The 18777-nt window shown below is 45.6% G+C and overlaps 1 protein-coding gene across 3 annotated transcripts in view; it reads right to left on the bottom strand.

Annotated features, from left to right (window-relative positions):
• Positions 1-526: 526 nt before the first annotated feature.
• HMGXB3 (HMG-box containing 3) overlaps positions 527-18777 on the bottom strand; it is a 58534-nt gene continuing 40283 nt past the window's right edge. For all 3 annotated transcript variants that reach the window (XM_065873620.1, XM_065873619.1, XM_065873621.1), the window contains 7 exons: positions 10793-10924; positions 9685-9869; positions 5886-6105; positions 4507-4640; positions 3613-3729; positions 1959-2168; positions 527-994 (listed from right to left, as the gene is read on the bottom strand). In XM_065873620.1, the coding sequence (XP_065729692.1) occupies positions 527-994; positions 1959-2168; positions 3613-3729; positions 4507-4640; positions 5886-6105; positions 9685-9869; positions 10793-10924 (1466 nt within the window). The remainder of the gene's footprint in view (positions 995-1958; positions 2169-3612; positions 3730-4506; positions 4641-5885; positions 6106-9684; positions 9870-10792; positions 10925-18777) is intronic.

The raw sequence follows: 18777 nt of genomic DNA, 5'->3' as shown, positions 1-18777 counted from the left end.
TCCTCTTCCTCAAAGCTTGGGGCAGGGAGGCTAGGCCTGGAAGAGAGCTGTGGCTCACCCTTTCTCAGCTGCCCCCAGATGTGGGTGCAGAGGGAATGCATTCCTCCTCTGGGAGAAGGACCCCTGGAGCTAATGAAGCCCCCAAGGCCCCGAGTCAAAGGCAACAGGCCGCAGGGGCTGGAAACGGTGTCCCTGGGTGGGAAGGGAAACCTCCTCAGCAGCCTTAGCCCACCCAGGACCTCCACCCCGACCCACAGGCGCCCCTGGGAAGCCAGCAGCTACCTGCCTTCTCTCAGCCTCCCTGCCCCTTTACTGAACATATGGTGCCACCCAAAGAGTGTCCTGGTGCCTGTCCCGACCCCCAGAAGGCTGAGAACCAAGGACCCTGGGCTCCACCGTGCTCAGGAAATGGAAGCTCTTTGGTCAGTCCCAGCATCAGAGGCTGGTCCCCTGGATGGATCTGCCTCGGGCAAGGGCCTTACTATGGCTTGAGAGAGATGGTGCGGTCCCTGCACCAGAGCCCGGCTTACTCTGCAGCTGTGGCCACCTCCTCTTCCTCAGCGTCCTCCTCCGTCTCCGTCTTGATCTGAGCAACCCCGAGGCGGTACAGGGTGTCTCGGATGACCACCTCGCCAGGCTGGCAGCTCTGCACAACGTCGTGGATCTGCCGGTTGACAATCTCGCGACTGGTAAGGAAGTCCACGAGGCGGTTGTAGAGGTAATAGTGGGTGGCATTGTCAAAGGCAATGGGCCGCTGGCGGACGCTGTTTGGTTTGCTGTCTGCAAAGGAGGACAGGATGGCTGCGTAGGGCGCCAACTCAGGACACAGGGCCAAGGAGTGATGCCCAGCACTGGGGTCGCCAGGACTGGGCTGTGTGCCTGCATGGACGATGCGCCGTGTGGCAGTCTTGGTGACCGGGTGCTGGACAGAGTGCTCAGCCTCCGACATATCCACCGTATAATGCTGGTCCAAGAGTTCCGGGCAGGACACGCTCTACAAGGGAGATGATAAGCCACTGTGAAGTGAGGGAAGATTAAGGTCCAAGCTGTGTGACGGGTGAGAGCGAAAGCTGTGGGTGAGCCAGCTCTGCTTAAATCCTACCGTCACCACAGAACACGATTCCCGGGGCAAGTCCAAGTCCCCCTTTCCTCCTCCCCTGTGCCTCCGTTTCCTCGTGTGAGAATGGGGACAGTAACAGTGGCCACCTCCCAGAGCAGATGCTGGATTACCTGAGCTAATATTTATATCTGCCTAAACAATCAGACTGGGGCTGCAGGGGAACAGGAAGGAAGTGGTTCCCACGGAGGCTCAGATGCCTCACACCAACCTTACAAACCCAGTGAGCCCCATGGACTAAGGCAAGTGAGGACAGTGAGGGCCCCTTCCTATTACCAGTCCTAACGTCTCTTCTAGCCAAGGGCCTGTGCCCGTGCTGAGAACCACAGCCTGATACAGCACACCAAGACAAGGAGACCAGGGCTCTGCCATTCATCTGCTGTGTGACACTCGACAGGTCCATTTTCACCTCGGGCCCTTACTTTCCCCTTTTAATTAGAGGAAAGGGGTTGATACGGTCAGCGTTTTCTAAGCCACTGTGCCTCTAGATCACAACACAAGGAGTGCCACGCAGCATATTCGGTCAAAGCCAAAATAGGGCTGGTCTGGGCCTTTAGTATGTCAGCGTGCACAGTGTCCTCAAAGGTGGCAATTTTCTAGGCTTAACTGCAAGGTGACCCCCTTGACCCCAAGATACCTGGGGTCACCCTGGGCACCCTAAATGACATGCTGTGGCCTCACACACACGCATGGGGTGGGTCAGTAAAAATTTGTGGAGTAAATGCTGGTTCCAGAGCACTGAGACAAAACACTGGTGGAGAAAAAAGGTGGTGGATGGTTCGCAGAAGGTCTTCCCAACGAACCAGGGGCATGCGTCCCAGTTCCTCAGAAGGGAACTCACCACAGGCGGCTCCGTGGGGCTAGAGAAACAGCCCTGATTCCTCCCCCACATCTGGTTGGTCAGCTCTGGGTAGCAGAGGTCAGCACACAGGGCCACTGGTGTGGCCATGTCAACCACATACACAGGAGGCCAATGGCGGGAGGAGACGAGCAGATCCACATGGTCGAGGGCACTCTCGCCCCGCACAAGATACTTAGAGCCACACACCACCTGGTGGGGAGATGGAGTACAGCACAGGGTGAAGAAGCCAATCTGCTGACAGACCGAGTCAGGTCCACTCGCTTCCTCCCAGGAAGATGGACAATCAGGTTTTATGACTGAGGTCACGCCCTCCTGCCAGAGCCCATGACATTCTGCTTCCCTCCTACTTCTGGCCCTAAACGAAGTCGCCAGCTCACTGCAGCCTGGGAGAAGAGCTGGGAGCATCCGAGCCTCAAATGAGGCTGAGAGATCCCCCCGATCCCCACCCTCCACATCACCCCACCAAACCCCGTCTAGTCCAGTGGTTCCCAAGCTGCATGGCACCAGCAGCGAGGAGGAAGTTCCTGGGTCCCACTCAAATCTACAGGATTAGCCACTGAAGGGGGAGTCTGAGCAGCTGTACTTTGAGCAGACCCTGATGGTGCTGTCCAGACGAGAACCCCTGATGAAGGCACAGCCTTCCTCAAATCCCCCAAATACCACTCCACTGCTGGGCAGCTGTGTGTCCACTGGAGAATTCTGCCTCTACCTCCCTACCTTCACACCTACCAGTCCTGGCTATCGCCTCCAAGTAATACCACCGGCCCACCACAGCCCCGAGACCTATAGCTCTCACATCCCTGTGTTGTCCAGTGCTTCTCCTGAGATGAACCCCAGTCACATGAACACAAGGCTCTGAGCAGGCTCTGGCCTGCCAGGGGTTGTTAAAGGAGTTGACGACCTGACTCTCTTTCGACAGCTAGTCGCCCTGCCCCACTCAGTGAAGTGGAGGCTCTGCGAAGCCGTCTTCCCCATTTAGCCCTGTTCAGGGGGTTTTCTACCCTGGCATCTTCTTGGATTGGGACAACTGGGTCCCACAGGGCACAGCCTTCCCAGTGCTATCCTGGCGCCTACCCTGTGCATGCTCTCTACGGGCCTAAGGAGTGATCTTCTTAGAACCCAAATCAGACCATTTCCCATTCAAACCATCCAATGGGCCCCTCTCATCACTCTCAGAAGAAAACCCAAACTGTTACTCTTGCCTCCAAAGCTCTACATGAACTGGCCTCCGGGGACCCCTCCCCGCTCAGGACATAGAGGTCACATCCCTTCCCAAGCTTACATGGGGCTCTCAGCCTCCTCTGGCTGCCCCACAGACAGCAGGTCCCTCTCCGCTACTTTCTATCTCTGGTCCTTGTCTAGTTCCTGCAGAGCTGGTGCCACAAGCCACGGTGACTTTCTCTCTCAATAGAATGACATCTTCGCTGCTCACCTCTGTACCCTCAACAGCTGATGCAGGGGCCAGCGCACAGTAGGGTGCCTAATACTCACTGGTGATGACCCAGAGGAGCGATTCCACAGCTGCCCAGTGACCTACGTGCCAGCTCCAGGACGAGCTGGATCAACCAGATCCTCTGTGTGGGCAACTGACACGAACAATTTCACCCTGAGTTCTTCCTCGTTATCCTCCTACCTGATGGGGGCACATCTTGTAGATTTTACCCCCTGTGAGATGAGGTGGGGGCTGTCGAGCTCTGGCTCCATTCTGAACAGATTCGTAGAGGGCCAACAAGGAGAAGCAGAGCTGCTCCTAGAGCACAAGGACAAGATTAAACACAGCAGTGAATGCTAAGCGACCAGGCTTGGTACACAGCACCAAATGCTCACTCAAAGCAAATGAATAAACTGTTAAGGCCAGACTGGGCCTTGGAGCCTCACCAGCCCAATGTCCTTTAGGTACATATGGGGACGCTGAGGCCCTGTAAGGGCCAGGTCACAGACAGAGCCAGCCAGACTGATAAAGCTGCCAGACTCTGAGGCCTGGGTTCTATTTTTTTACAGGGCAGGGAAAGTGTCACGGAGGAGCCAACATTTGAGTCTGAACTTGAAGCGTAAGATTTTCAAGAGCACATCAGTATGAAGGGAAGTACATAATGTATGGATAAAATACACACACCCCTCCACATCCTGCTCTATGGATGCCATGGCGCTTGTTTTCTAAGAGCCTAGATAGGTGATAACTAGACACTGCAAACTTCATGAGGTTGGTATTTTCCACTTTGCAAATAAGGAAAATGAGGCTCAGATGTGTAAGGCAGCTTACCCAAGGCCACACACAGTTAGCAGGAGAGCCTGGATTCCTGAACCTGAGTCTGGATCCACTACCTCAACAGAGAAACTGCCTGGATGGGAAGGCCTTGCGTGCGTGTCACAATCTGGCTGCTGGCTATCTCCCAGGCCTCCCTGCCCACCAGCACTCTGTGTCCAACACAAGTGCCCAGTCACGGGTATTCATATCCCTGCCCAGAAAGATGGCCCACCAGTCTGCTCCCAAAGTCCCTACCCCCAGCGCTGCCCCGAGACTCACCCTGGAGTCTTCTGCCCCGAAGGGGATGCCACACTGCCTCAGCAGGCAGTGCAGCTCCTCCTCGCTGTAGGAGCCGATCTCCTCAAGCTTGCAGGTGCCCTCCTGGAGCAGCCGTACCAAGGCAGCACCATTGCCTGCAAGAGACGTCGTGCTAATGGGAGGGCGCTACTGCCAGCCACCTGAGGTCCTGCGGAGTCCCTCATGCACGAGGATGGGAACAAGGGGGCCTGGTCCACAGTCGAGCAGGCTTTGCCCTGAGCACTGCCCTGGGGGCTGGGAGAGGTGGACTCAAGGCAGGTCTTAAGCTTCTACAGATATCCGAAGTCTCTGAGAGCCAGCTTTCTGCCTTTGAACATCTAGGGGAGATACCCTGCACAGCACCCATGCAAAGAACCCTGAAATGGTTCAGCTTTTAACCTTTTAAGTTTTTCCAGAACCATGATCTCAGATTCTTAACACAACTGTAGCAACGTGAGGAACAGTAATAGCTCTCATTTTAAAAATGCTCTTTATACACTGTGTTCCTGAACCTGCTCAACAGAACTACGCAGGGGCCTTACTTATAAAATCAGTTTAGCAGGTCATATCCAGGATTTTAAAAATGAAATAGAATAGAAAATCAAGTATGTTGCATTTGGTAAGGGAAAGTACTGTTTTATGAAAGTTGTTTTAGTTACAGATATACACAGACGTGTTACTTATATGACCATCACGCTGGGTCATGATGTAGAACCTATTGCTTACTCTGAGTTGCAGTTAAAAAAAAAAGTAGGCCATCACTCTAACTGTATTAGCTCACTTAATCTTCACAACAACCTAGGCGGTGGGTAGCAATGTCACGCCCTCTTTGTAAATGAAGCAACAGAGGCTCGGGGCAATGAAGGGATTTGGGTGGAGGTCACATGGTCACTGAGGAGCATAGCTGGGAATCAAACCCAAGTTGTCAGAAACCGACGCCCTCAAAAGAGCTAGCCCAGGGCTTCTCAACGTATAAGCACAGAGCATCTAAAAAACCATGTGAAAGACCTGTTTAGAAGGCAGACTCCCTGCCTCCCCCTACATCTCTCAGTGAGACTCTTTGGGGCCGGAGCCCTATCATCAGCATTTTTCAGAGGGTTCCCACTGTTCGGTGTAGGGCATCCCAGAAGGCTGACAGTGGGCTATGTGGGTCAGTCCTATACAATGTGGCTGGCAGCTCTTCAACACTCTGCACGTGACTTTCATCTCCAGGGGATTCTGTCACAGGTCGTCATTATCTTTCCAGAAAGAGCCCTCCAGGTGGGCCTGGCCCCCTCTCAACCATACATGCTGTCTTGCCATGGACAATGTTCCAGACGCGATGGGACCCTTCCCTGACCCCAGCTACCAGGTGGCCTTACCAGGTACTGGCTGCACATCCAGGTTTTTGTCTTTCTCAGTGTTGACGACCACAGCTCCTCTCATGAGTGGTGGGAAGAAGGGGGCAATAACAGAGGCATCAAACTTGGTGATAGGGATGCTGGCGGGGAAGGCCACCTGCTCAATCACTTCTGTCTCCATCGTGGCCCAAAAGTCCTCCACATTTACCTCACTAGAGGCCAAGAAGTCAGGCCAGGTGAACTAAAAGGTCAGGACAAAAAGGTCAAACTGTAGGAGCCACAGAACGTCAGCAACACAACAGCCTAACTTCTCCATACAGGCTGAGCAGGGGGAAGGAGTCAGACAGCCACACACTGCCGGGACACCCCCGAATCTAACATCTTAGTGCCAAACTGCTCCTTGGCCTCATTCCTTTCTCCCACACCACAGCACTCCCCAAGACCTAAGTCCCTTCTGCGTCTATGCCTTTATTCATGTCCTCTTCCCTGCCTTGCCAGGAGAGGGCAGCTACCACTGCCTGTCATGTGCCAGACACTGACTAATTAACTACTACTATAACAAGCCTGAGGGTGCCTGAGGTGAGAGCACTGGAGCGAGGGGCAGTCTGAACGAGAACGTGAACAAAGATCTAGTTCCAAAGCCCAAGCCCTTAATCCTTATGCCTGGCTGGCAGAAATCATCAGAATAAAACTTAGTGGCACTCCACCCACTTGCAAGGCCCTGTTGATCCCTCACCTCCTCCCGAAGGTCCTCCCAGACCATGCCAGCACATGGCTATCTCCTCTACGTGCAGCCTGTACTTACGTACTGTAGACATTCAGCACTGCGCTACTCAATTTTTCTTCTTGTAAGCACTCTTATGCAGCCCTCAGAGTGAGACCCTGATCCTATTGCCTCATCAGAATCATTTGCGATACTCAGCAATGCTGATATCCAGGCTGCACCTCCATCTGTATGAACTAAATCCCTAAGGCTGCATTTTTAAAAGATTCCCTAGGTGAGCGGTTCTCAAAGCGTGGACCAGTGGCATGAGCAGCACCTGGGAACTTGTCAGACACGCAGATGCTCAGCCCACTCCAGACCCACTGAATCAGAAACCCTGGGGCTGGGCCCCAGCAAGCCTCTCACACTAAAGTTTGCAAATCATTGCCCAATGTAATTCTTACGCCACAAAGTCTGAGAACCATTGCTCCACATAGAGACGTCTCTTATCAGTCCAGAGGGTCCTCCTCTACCAGTCCCCAAGAGGCGTGCCCAACCCTACAATCTCCTCGTGGACGTTTGTTTTGTTCAATACCTTTCTGTTTTATTTCATTGACTTTAGAACACCCCCAGCCTGCTCTCCTCGTACGCACTACCCAACTCTGCACTCCACACACAAAAGGGAGAAAAAGTCCTGGTCTCTAGAAAGAAACACCCAGAAACAAAGAAGAGAAGAGACACGCATACGGAAAGTGAAGGGAATGCTACTCCATTCTGTGAGGAGTGAGCCTTGATCGGAACAAGGCGGGTACCAGGCAGGACTAGGATATGTGAGTTTTTGCAGGGAGGCGGGCTTCTGTCTATTCTAGAGAGCAAAGAGCCAAAAACCTGTGACCGGATGTGTTTAAAAAAAACAGAGCTCAGGGGCTTCCCTGGGGGCACAGTGGTTGAGAGTCCACCTGCCGATGCAGGGGACACGGGTTCGTGCCCCAGTCCGGGAAGATCCCACATGCTGCGGAGCGGCTGGGCCTGTGAGCCATGGCCGCTGAGCCTGCACGTCCGGAGCCTGTGCTCCGAAACGGAAGAGGCCACAACAGTGAGAGGCCAGCGTACCGCAAAAAAAAAAAAAAAAAAAAAAAAAACCAGAGCTCAGGGTCCCAGGAGGTACTGCTGAGCATGGTGGTGCTTATGAGCTCAGATTCTGGAGTGAGGGAGCCAGACCAAGGTCAAATCCCAGCTCCACCCCCCTTCCTGACTGGATGAGCTTGGGCAAGCACCCTTCATCTACAAAAATATCACAGGGTTGAGAAGTCAGCCAGAAAGTAATGCACTGAGTACAGAGTAAGAACTTGGTATATGTAATAAAATGCTCAATAAATCATAGCTGCACGATTAATATTTCCATTAGACAAGCAGATTTGAATGAGTCTAGAAACAGCCTCTTTGTGAGATAACATACAAAAGGAAATTTTTTTTACAGTTCATTTTACCTACAGGGAACACTGAGAAGGCTCCAGTAGCATTATGCTTGTTTTCATATATCTCATTATACACCACCACCCTCAAAACAGAACTATTTGATCAGCGTACGTACTTATTTTTTTAATTGGGAAGAGAAAGAGGAATATGCATTAAATCCCTAATATGCTCAGCTGGCCGTGTCAAAATACACCAGAGCTTTTCTCCAGAGGTCCTGTACCACTCCCGGTGGCAAGCAAGTGAGCTGCAGGTCCAGTGCTTAAAGAGTCACTGTGGTAGAGTTCAGACATGGAAAGCTACTACTAGCATGCTCACGGGGCACTCCACACCTATGCAGGCAGACCAGACCTCTCAGCATGATGGGAAGGAGTCCACCTATGGAATTTTTGAAAAATTCCCTGTACCAGGTTAAATAATTTTCCCTATTAGTTTTAGTTTGTGAAGAGTTTTATCATAATGGGCGCTGAATAAAAAAGAAAGCCTTTTTTAGACGTCCAGTGAAATAATCATATGGGTTTTCTCCTCTAAACTGCTAAGTACTGAATTACATTAGAATATTTTCTCATGTTGAAACAATCTTGCCTTCCTGGGATAAGCTCAGTCATGATTTTCTTTTACTCACTGTTAGATCTGTTCTGCAATTATCTTATTCAGAACTCTGACATCTATATTCATGAGTACGATCGGCCCAAATTTTCAGCTTATATTAAATGTATGGTTTTGTTTTCAGGTATATGGTCTTACACAATGACTGATATCCACTTTTGCTATTCTTCTACGACTGGAATCTTATTTCTTGGATAGTTGTTAGAATTAATGTATAAAGCCATCTGAGTTTGGTGTTATCCTTGTGTGAACACTTTTTAGTTAAGAACCTAAGTCAGATCAGTCCACTCTTCCTCAAAACCCTTCACGGGCTCTCCATCTCACTCAGTGGAAGTCCTTACAATGGCCCGGGCCACCCACAGCCTCTTGAACCTCACATATCCAACCACTCTACACCCTGCTCACAGAGCCAGCCACATCGGCCACCTTTCTGTTCCTCAACCATGCCCAGCAAACCCTCTTCAGATCCCATTCTTGCTGCTCCCTCTGCCTGGAATGTTCCTCCCACTGAAAACTACATGGGTTTCAGACGGCTCTACTCAAATGCCCTTGTGTCAGACAGGACTTCCCCGACCACCCTCTATAAAGCAGGAGCCCCTTCTTCCCACAATACTGCTCTCTTCCTCACCCTGCCTTACTGTTATTGTTACTTTAATGTATTACATATAATATATATTAATGGTATTTTAATACAATATACACAATTATTAATGTTTGTCTCCTGTCTCCCCAAATCAGAAAGTGAGCTCCATAAGCTCAAAAACTCCGTGGGTTTAACTGTCATTTCCCAAATGCCTAAAAAGTGCACCTATAGTTCATGTTTAATAAATTTGTTGTTGAATAAGTAACAAGTGCCTCCATTTCCATCTGGCCTGCCTTAGATGAAAACCTGGGAACTGGCAAGAAAAAGCTACTCACCTCATCCAGGAAAGAACTAGAGCCATCTGCTCCTGGAAACACCATGTAGGAAGGTGGCTGCCAAAGTGTGCAGACATTTCTAAAGGTCACCTGTGGTGACCAAGAGGCACTTACCTCCACACTCTTTAGTGCCAGCACATTTTCTTCACTCCTCTGGGCAACTTCCACTTTGGGGGCCACACCACAGATGCCACAGATCATGTCATTGTAGTCTCGGACAGTGAGGCACTCAAAAGCCCAATAGCCATTGCACAGCAGCTCCTGCAGCTGGCTCAGCTCCTCTGAGGTAAGGGTCTTCTCTAGAAGGAGAGCAAGAGCTCTGAGAAGTTCACAGAAGAAGACCTGGAGGCCACAGGGGATGAGCAATGGCCAGCAAGAATAGCAATTCTGCAAGGCTGCTTCTCTCCTAAGAACGCCCAAGAGTACTAACCACCAAAGGGTCAAGCACCCTAGCCATTAGGTGTTCAGGTAGCAACTCAAAGGGCAATTCCAATGAGAGTTATAGCTGCCCTGTACTCAGCACCCACTAGGACCTAGATGCTATGCTGAGAGCTTTGAATACATTCTCTCATTTAACTCTCACATCTTTATGAGCCAAGAGTATTATTATCCTCACTAAATAACTGGAAAAACTGAGGCACAGAGAGTAACTTACTCAAAACCACACTGCCACTAAGTGGTATAGTGCAGACTCAAACACAAACCTGTCTGACCCTAGAACCTTTCCTCTACTCCATCCGACCTCATAGCAGGGAAGGGGCAGGGGGCCTGGATTCTGTAGGAAGGGATGGGAAAAGCATAAACAGAAAGAAATGAGGAAAGCAAAGGGAAAAACAATTTCTAATAATAAGGAGGGTGGTGCCCACCTTCATGTCTCAGCACGAGCCTTGGAAATGGGAGCAGACCTCCAGAAGCTGTGTATTCAGAATGAGTCTGCTTACCATTGTAGTAACGCCAAGTCTACCTATGACCAAAGGATGAGCTTCTACGAAGTCTGTTTAACCTTGTGCTGAAGGTCTCTGGATACGTGGAAAGACTCATGCTTTCCAAAGTTTGGCATTCGTAAAATTCAAGAGGAGGAGTGTGTTAGGAAGTCAAGAATGTCTTCTTTTCAAAACATCAGACTCTCCTCCAAGGTAATTATGTTAACGAAAGCCCATCACTGAAAATTCCCAGGGAGCTTAGAACTAACCTTGGGGAAACGGAGGAAGCCAACCTTTACCTGTCTGATCCTGCACTGACTTCAGAAGAGTGCTGATGGATACTCTGGGGTCCTCTCCCAGCTTGATCTGGTTTCGGATTGCAAAAAGCAAGTCCAGGCTCACGAGCAGCTTGTTTCCCACATTAAAGAGACCTGCAGGTTAAAAAATGGCAACAGAGACATTTACTGTTAACAACATCCACAGCTGCAAAAAACAGGAGACTAACGAAATGCCCACCGATGGGGGAACATTAAAAAATAAACTGTGGTACATTCATAAACTACAAAACTAGAGGTCACCTGCCAGTTGGTAACCTACAAGCAGCTGTGAAGGAAACTGTTTAATTGGATCCCACTGTACCCAGAGCACAGAGCAGCCTTTTCAGCATGCAGGAGCTGCTCAGAAACCTTGCCTAGAAGATGGCAGAAGACAAGGACATGAGCTCATCTCTTCTTACGAAAATACCAAAATCACAACTAACTGCTGGAACAACCATCAACAAAAAAATCCACTGGAACCTACCCAAAAAAGCTATCCTACAACCAAAGAAAGTGTAGAACCCACAACAAGATGGTAGGAGGGGAGCAATCACAATAAAATCAAATCCCACACCTGCCAAATGGGCGACCCACAAATTGGAAAATAATTATATCGTAGAGGTTCTCCCACAGGAGTGAAAGTTCTGAACCTCACGTTAGGCTCCCCAGCCTGGGGGTCTGGGAATGAGAGGACGAGCTCCCAGAGCATCTGGCTTTGAAGGCCAGAGGGGACTGACTGCAGGAATTCAACAGGACAGAGGGAAACAAACTCTAATCTCAGAGGGTGCACACAAGGTCTTGTGCGCACCAGGACCCAGGAGAAAAAGCGGTGACCTCCTAAGACCCTGAGCCAGACCCACCTGCTGGTATTAGAGGGTCTCCTGTGGAGGCAAGGTCGGCTGTGGCTCACTGCGGGGACAGACACTGGTGGCAGTAATTCTGGGGAGTACTAATTGGCATGAACCCTCCTGGAGGCTGCCATTTTCTCACCAAAACCCGGCCCCACCCAACAACCTGCAGGATCCAGTGCCGGGATGCCTCAGGAAAAACCACCAACAGATCAGGAACACAGCCCCGCCCATCGGCAGACTGACTGCCTAAAATCTTCCTGAGCACACAGCTGCCTGCTAAACACACCCCTTGACACAGCCCTGCCCACCAGAGGGACAAGACCCAGCCAGACCAACCAATGTGCAGGGACCAGTCCCTCCCACCAGGAAGCCTGCACAAGCCTTGCAAACTGGCCTCATCCACCAGGAGGCAACAGCAAAAGCAAGAAGAACTACAACCCTGCAGCCTGTGGAATGGAAACCACACTCACAGAAAGTTAGACAAAAACGAGACAGCAGAGGAATATGTCCCAGAAGAAGGAACAAGATATAACCCCAGAACAACTAAGTGAAGTGGAGATAGGAAATCTACCCAAAAAAGAATTCAGAGTAATGATCCAAGATCTCGGAAAAAGAATGGAGGCACAGGTGAAGATAAAAGAAATGTTTAACAAAGACCTAGAAGAACTAAAGAACAAACAAACAGAGATGAACAATATGATAATTGAAATAAAAAATACACTAGAAGGAATCTATAAGAGAATAAGCGAGGCAGAAGAATGGATAAGTGAGCTGGAAGACAGAATGGTGGAAATCACTGCTGCGGAACAGAATAAAGAATAAAAAGAAATGAGGACAGTCTAAGAAACCTCTGGGACAACATTAAATGCACCAACATTTGCATTATAGTGGTCCCAGAAGGAGAAGAGAGAGAGAGAGAACCTGAGAAAATATCTGAAGAGATATAGCTGAAAACTTCCCTAACATGAGAAAGGAAACAGTCACCCAAGTCCAGGAAGCGGAGAGTCCATATAGGATAAACCCAAGGAGGAACATGCCGAGACACATAGTAACCAAACTGACAAAAATTAAAGGCAAAGAGAAAATATTTAAAGCAACAAATAAAATACAAGGGAATTTTCGTAAGATTATTACCTGATTTTTCAGCAGAAACTCTGCAGGCCATGAGGGAATGGCACGATATATTTAAAGCGATGGAAGGGAAGAAACTACAACCAAGAATACTCTACCCAGCAAGGCTCTCGTTCAGATTTGACGGAGAAATCAAAAGCTTTACAGACAAGCAAAAGCTAAGAAAATTCAGCACTAACAGACCAGCTTTGCAACAAATGTTAAAGTACCTTCTCTAGGTGGAAAAGAAAAGACCACAACTAGAAACAAGAAAATTACAAATGGGAAAGCTCACTGGTAAGGGTAAACATACAGTAAGGGTGGGAAATAATCCACACACAAATATGATATCAAAACCAGCAATCATGAGGAGTGTACAAATGCAGGATATTGGAAATGCACTTGAAATTAAAAGACCAGGAAGTTAAAACAATCTTGTTTATATACAGACTGCTATATCAAAACCACATGGTAACAGCAAAACAAAAGTATACAGCAGATACACACACAAAAAAGAAAAAGGAATCCAAACACAACACTAAAGTTAGTCATCAAATCACAAGAAGAGAACAAAAGAGGAAGGGAAGAAAAAAGACCTACAAAAACAAATCCAAGACAATTAACAACATGGCAATAAGAACACAGATATTGACAATTACCTTAAAAGTAAATGGATTAAATGTTCCAACCAAAAGACACAGACTGGCTGAATGGATACAAAAACAAGACCCATATATATGCTGTCTACAATAGACACACTTCAGTTCTAGGGACACATAACAGACTGAAAGTGAGGGGATGGAAAAAGGTATTCAATGCAAATGGAAATCAAAAGAAAGCTGGAGCACCAATACTCATATCAGACAAAATAGACTTTAAAATAAAGACTATTACAAGAGACAAAGATGATCGAGTGATCAATCCAAAAAGAAGATATAAGAATTGTAAATATATATGCACCCAACACAGAAGCACCTCAATATATAAGGCGAATGCTAACAGCCGTAAAAGGAGAAATTGATGTAACACAATTTAATAGTGGGGACTTTAACTCCCCACTTACATCAATGGACAGATCATCCAGATGGAAAATCAATAAGGAAATACAGGCCTTAAATGACACATTAGACCAGATGGACTTAATTGATATTCAGAGAGCATTCCATCCAAAAGTAACAAAATACACATTCTTTTCAAGTACACATGGAACATTCTCCAGGATTCATCACATGTTGGGTGACAAAGCAAGCCTCAGTAGATTTAAGAAAACTGAAATCATATCAAGCATCTTTTCCAACCACAATGCTATGATATTAGAAATCAATCGCAAGAAAAAAAACTAAAAAAACACAAACATATGAGGCTAAACAATATGCTACTAAACCAATGGATCACTGAAGTAATCAAAGAGGAAATCAAAAAATACCTAGAAACAAACGCAAATGAACACACGATGATCCAAAACCTATGGGACGCAGAAAAAACAGTTCTATGAGGGAAGTTTATAGCAATACAATCTTACCTCAGGAAACAAGAAAAATCTCAAATAAACAAGCTAACCTTACATACCTAAAGCAACTACACAAAGAATAATAATCAAAACCCAAAGTTAGTAGAAGGAAGGAAATCATAAAGATTAGAGCAGAAATGAATGAAATAGAGACAAAGAAAACAACAGAAAAGAACAATGAAACTAAAAGCTTGTTCTTTGAGAAGGTAAACAAAACTGATAAACCTTTAGCCAGATGCATCAAGAAAAAAAGGGAGAGGGCTCCAGACAATAAAATTAGAAATGAAAAAGGAGAAGTTACAACTCACACCAGAGAAACACAAAGGATCATAAGAGACTACTACAAGCAATTATATGCCAATAAAATGGATAGCTTAGAAGAAATGGACAAATACTTAGAAAGGTACAATCTCCCAAGACTGAACCAGGAAGAAATAGAAAATATGAACAGACCACTCACAAATACTGACATTGAAACTATGATTTAAAAACTCCCAACAAACAAAAGTCCAGGACCAAATGGCTTCACAGGCAAATTCTATCAAACATTTAGAGGCGAGTTAACACCTATCCTTCTGAAACTATTCCAAAACATTGCAGAGGAAGGAACACTCCCAAACTCATTCTGAGGTCACCATCACCCTGATACCAAAACCAAAGATACCACAAAACAAAACAAAAAGCAGGGCTTCCCTGGTGGCGCAGTGGTTGAGGGTCCGCCTGCCGATGCAGGGGACACGGGTTCGTGCCCCGGTCCGGGAGGATCCCACGTGCCGCGGAGCGGCTGGGCCCGTGGGCCATGGCCGCTGAGCCCGCGCGTCCGGAGCCTGTGCTCTGTAGCGGGAGACACTACAGCAGTGAGAGGCCCACATACCGCAAAAAAAAACAAACAAAAAAAAAAACAAAAAGCAAACAAAAAAAACCACAGGCCAGTATCACTGATGAAGATGCAAAAATCCTCAACAAAATACTGGGTTGGCCTAGAAGTTCCTTCAGTTTTTAAGAAAAAAATAAAAGACGCATTTTTCGTTTTCACCAAGAACTTCCTTGAACAATATATTCAGCCTTTCGTTCCACTACCTTCTGCCATTTTTCAGGCAACTTCATAATTCCATCTTTCCAAAACTTTTTACCTTTTTGAGCAAAGAATTGTTCCAGGTACCTTTTACAGTCTTCCAGGAAATTGAAATTTTTTCCATTAAGAGAATTTTATAAAGACCTAAATCAATGGAAATCCGAAGGTGCAATGTCTGGTGAGTACAGTGGATGAATGAGAACTTCCCAGCCAAGCTGTAACATTTTTTGCCTGGTCATCAAACATGTGGTCTTGCATTATCCTGATGGAAGATTATGCGTTTTCTGTTGACTAATTCCGGACGCTTTTTGTCGATGCTGCTTTCAGTTGGTCTAACTGGAGTAGTACTTGTTTGAATTAATCATTTGGTTTTCAGGAAGGAGCTCATAATAGAGGACTCCCTTTCAATCCCACCATACACACGTCACCTTCTTTGGATGAAGATCAGCTTTTGGTGGTGTTGGTGGTGGTTGCCCCACGATCTCTTCTGTTCCACATTATCGTACAGTATCCACTTTTCATTGCCCGTCACAATTTGTTTTAAAAACTGGAACGCTTTTACTGTTTAAATAGAGAACTGCATGTGGAAGGTTTTTTTTGCTTGGCTTATGTGGAACCCAAACATCAAAGTGATTAACATAACCAAGCTGGTACAAATGATTTTCAATGCTTGATTTGGATATTTTGAGTATGCCGGCTATCTCCCGCACGGTGTAACGTTGACTGTTTGCAATTAATGTCTCGATTTGATCTCTATCAACTTCAACTAGTCTACCCAACCATGGAGCATCGTCCAGCGAGAAATCTCTAGCACAAAACTTCGCAAACCACTTCTGACACATTTGATCAGTCACAGCACCTTCTCATACACTGCACAAATTTTCTGCGTTTCAGTTGTGTTTTTACCTTTCTTGAAATAATAAAGCGTAACACATCAAAAATGTTGCTTTTTTTCTTCCATCTTCAATATTAAAATGGCTACGCAAAAATTCAACAATCCTGATAAGTTTTTGTTTAAATGAACGCTGATACGACAGGTGTCACGATACAACCTAACGAAATTGTTTTGAATGAAGTTAATGACAACTAAGGGCTACTAGAGCCATCTTATGGAAAAACACAAACGAGCATTTCGGCCAAGCCAATACTAGCAAACTGACTTCAACAATACATTAAAAGGATCACACACCACGATCAAGGGGATTTATTTATCCCTGGGATGCAAGGATTTTTCAGTATCTGCAAATCAATCAGTGTGATACACAACATTAACAAACTGAAGAATAAAAACCATATGATCATCTCAATAGGTGCCAGAAAAAAAAGCTTTTGACAAAATTCAACATCTATTTATGATAAAAACTCTCCAGAGTGTGGGCCTAGAGGGAACATACCTCAACATAATAAAGGCCATATATGACAAACCTACAGATAACATACTCAGCAGTGAAAAACTCTAAACATTTCCTCTAAGATCAGGAACAAAACAAGGAGGTCCACTCTTGTCACTTTTAGTCAACAAAGTTTTGGAAGTTCTAGCCATGGCAATCAGAGAAGAGAAAGAAATAAAAGCAATCCAAATTGGAAATGAAGTAAAACTGTCACCGTTTGGAGATGACATGATATTATATATAGAAAATCCTAAAGATGCTACCAGGAAACCACTAGAGCTCATCGATGAATTCAGTCAAGTTTCAGGATACAAAATTAATACACAGAAATCTCTTGCATTTCTATACACTAACAACAAAAGATCAGAAAGAGAAATTAAAGAAATAATCCCATTTACCATCACATCAAAAAGAACAAAATATCTAGGAATAAACCTACTTAAGGAGGCAAAGACCTTTACTCTGAAAACTATAAGACACTGTCAAAAGAAATCAAAGGTGACACAAAAGATAGAAAGATATACCATGTTCTTGGATGGAAGAATCAATATTGTCAAAATAACTATATTACCCAAGGCAATCTACAGATTCAATATGCAATCCCTATCAAATTACCAGCAGCATTTTTTACAGAACCAGAACAAAAGATTTGTATGGAGACACAAAATACTCCGAACAGAGAGTTAATCACAAGGGAACCCCCATAAGGCTATCAGCTGATTTCTCTACAGAAACATTGCAGGCCAGAATGGAGTGGCAAAATATATTCAGTCTTGAAAGGGAAAAATTTGCAACTTACAATACTCTACCCAGCAAGATTATCATATTTAGAATAGGAGGAGAAATAAAGAATTTCTCAGACAAGCAAAAACTAAAAGAATACACTGATACTAAATCTACCCTAAAAGAAATATTGAAAGGTCTTCTCTAAATAAAAAAGCAAGAAGATATAGGAAAAAGGAAATCACAGTTGGAAAGTAAATCACTTAAGTAAGCCAGTATACAGATCAAATATAATATCTATTTGTGAAAGTGACGATAAACACAAGGAACAGCAAAAGGATAAGCATGAAGATGTAAAAGGGACATCAAAATCATAAAATCTGGGGGACAAGAGTAAAAAAATTTACATTCTTTTTTTTTAAGAATGTGTTTGACCCTATATGTCTAAAGCAAGCAGATATAGGAAGGGGTTATAACGTACTTGAAAAAGAGGGTAACCACAAATCAAAAACATACAATAGATTCACAAAAAACAAAAAGAACACAAGCATAAAATAAAAGGAAATCATCAAATGACAAAAAGTAAAACAAAAAGGAACAAAAAAGAAAAATAGAGCCAGCACGAAAACAAGGTTTAAAATGGCAATAAATACATATTTATCAATCATTACCTTAAATGTCAATGAATTAACTGTTCCAATCAAAAGACAGAGTGGCAGACTGGACTAAAAAACAAGAGCCTACAATATGCTGCCTATGAGACCCACTTTAGGGCAAAGGACACACATAGATTGAAAGTGAGGAGATGGAAAAAGATATTTCATGCAAATGGAAATGACAAGAAAGCAGGGGTTGCAATACTCATATCACACAAAACAAACTTTAAAACAAAGGCCGTAAAGAAGATAAAGAAGGACATTATATAACGATAAAGGGATCAACACAAGAGGATATTACACTCATTAACATATATGCACCGTATATAGGAGCACCTAAATACATAGAATATTAATAGACATAAAGAGAGAAATTGATAGGACTACGATAATAGTAGGAGACTTTAACACCCCACTCATATTAATGGACAGATCTTCTAGACAGAAAATCAATAAGGCAACAGATTCAAAATGATACAACAGAACAGTTAGACTTGATTATTTCAGGACATTACATCCAAAAAACTCAGAATACACATTCTTTTCAAGTGCACACGGAACATTCTCTAGGATTGACCACATGCTAGGGCATAAAACTAACCAACAAATTTAAAAGTATAGAAATTACTGCAACCTCTTCTCTGACCACAA

The sequence above is a fragment of the Phocoena phocoena genome, chromosome 3 (genome assembly GCF_963924675.1).
Source record: "Phocoena phocoena chromosome 3, mPhoPho1.1, whole genome shotgun sequence".
Classification (NCBI taxonomy): domain Eukaryota; kingdom Metazoa; phylum Chordata; class Mammalia; order Artiodactyla; family Phocoenidae; genus Phocoena; species Phocoena phocoena.
The sequence above is the reverse complement of the archived record's forward strand: the minus strand, read 5'-3'. Positions and strand labels throughout refer to the sequence as shown.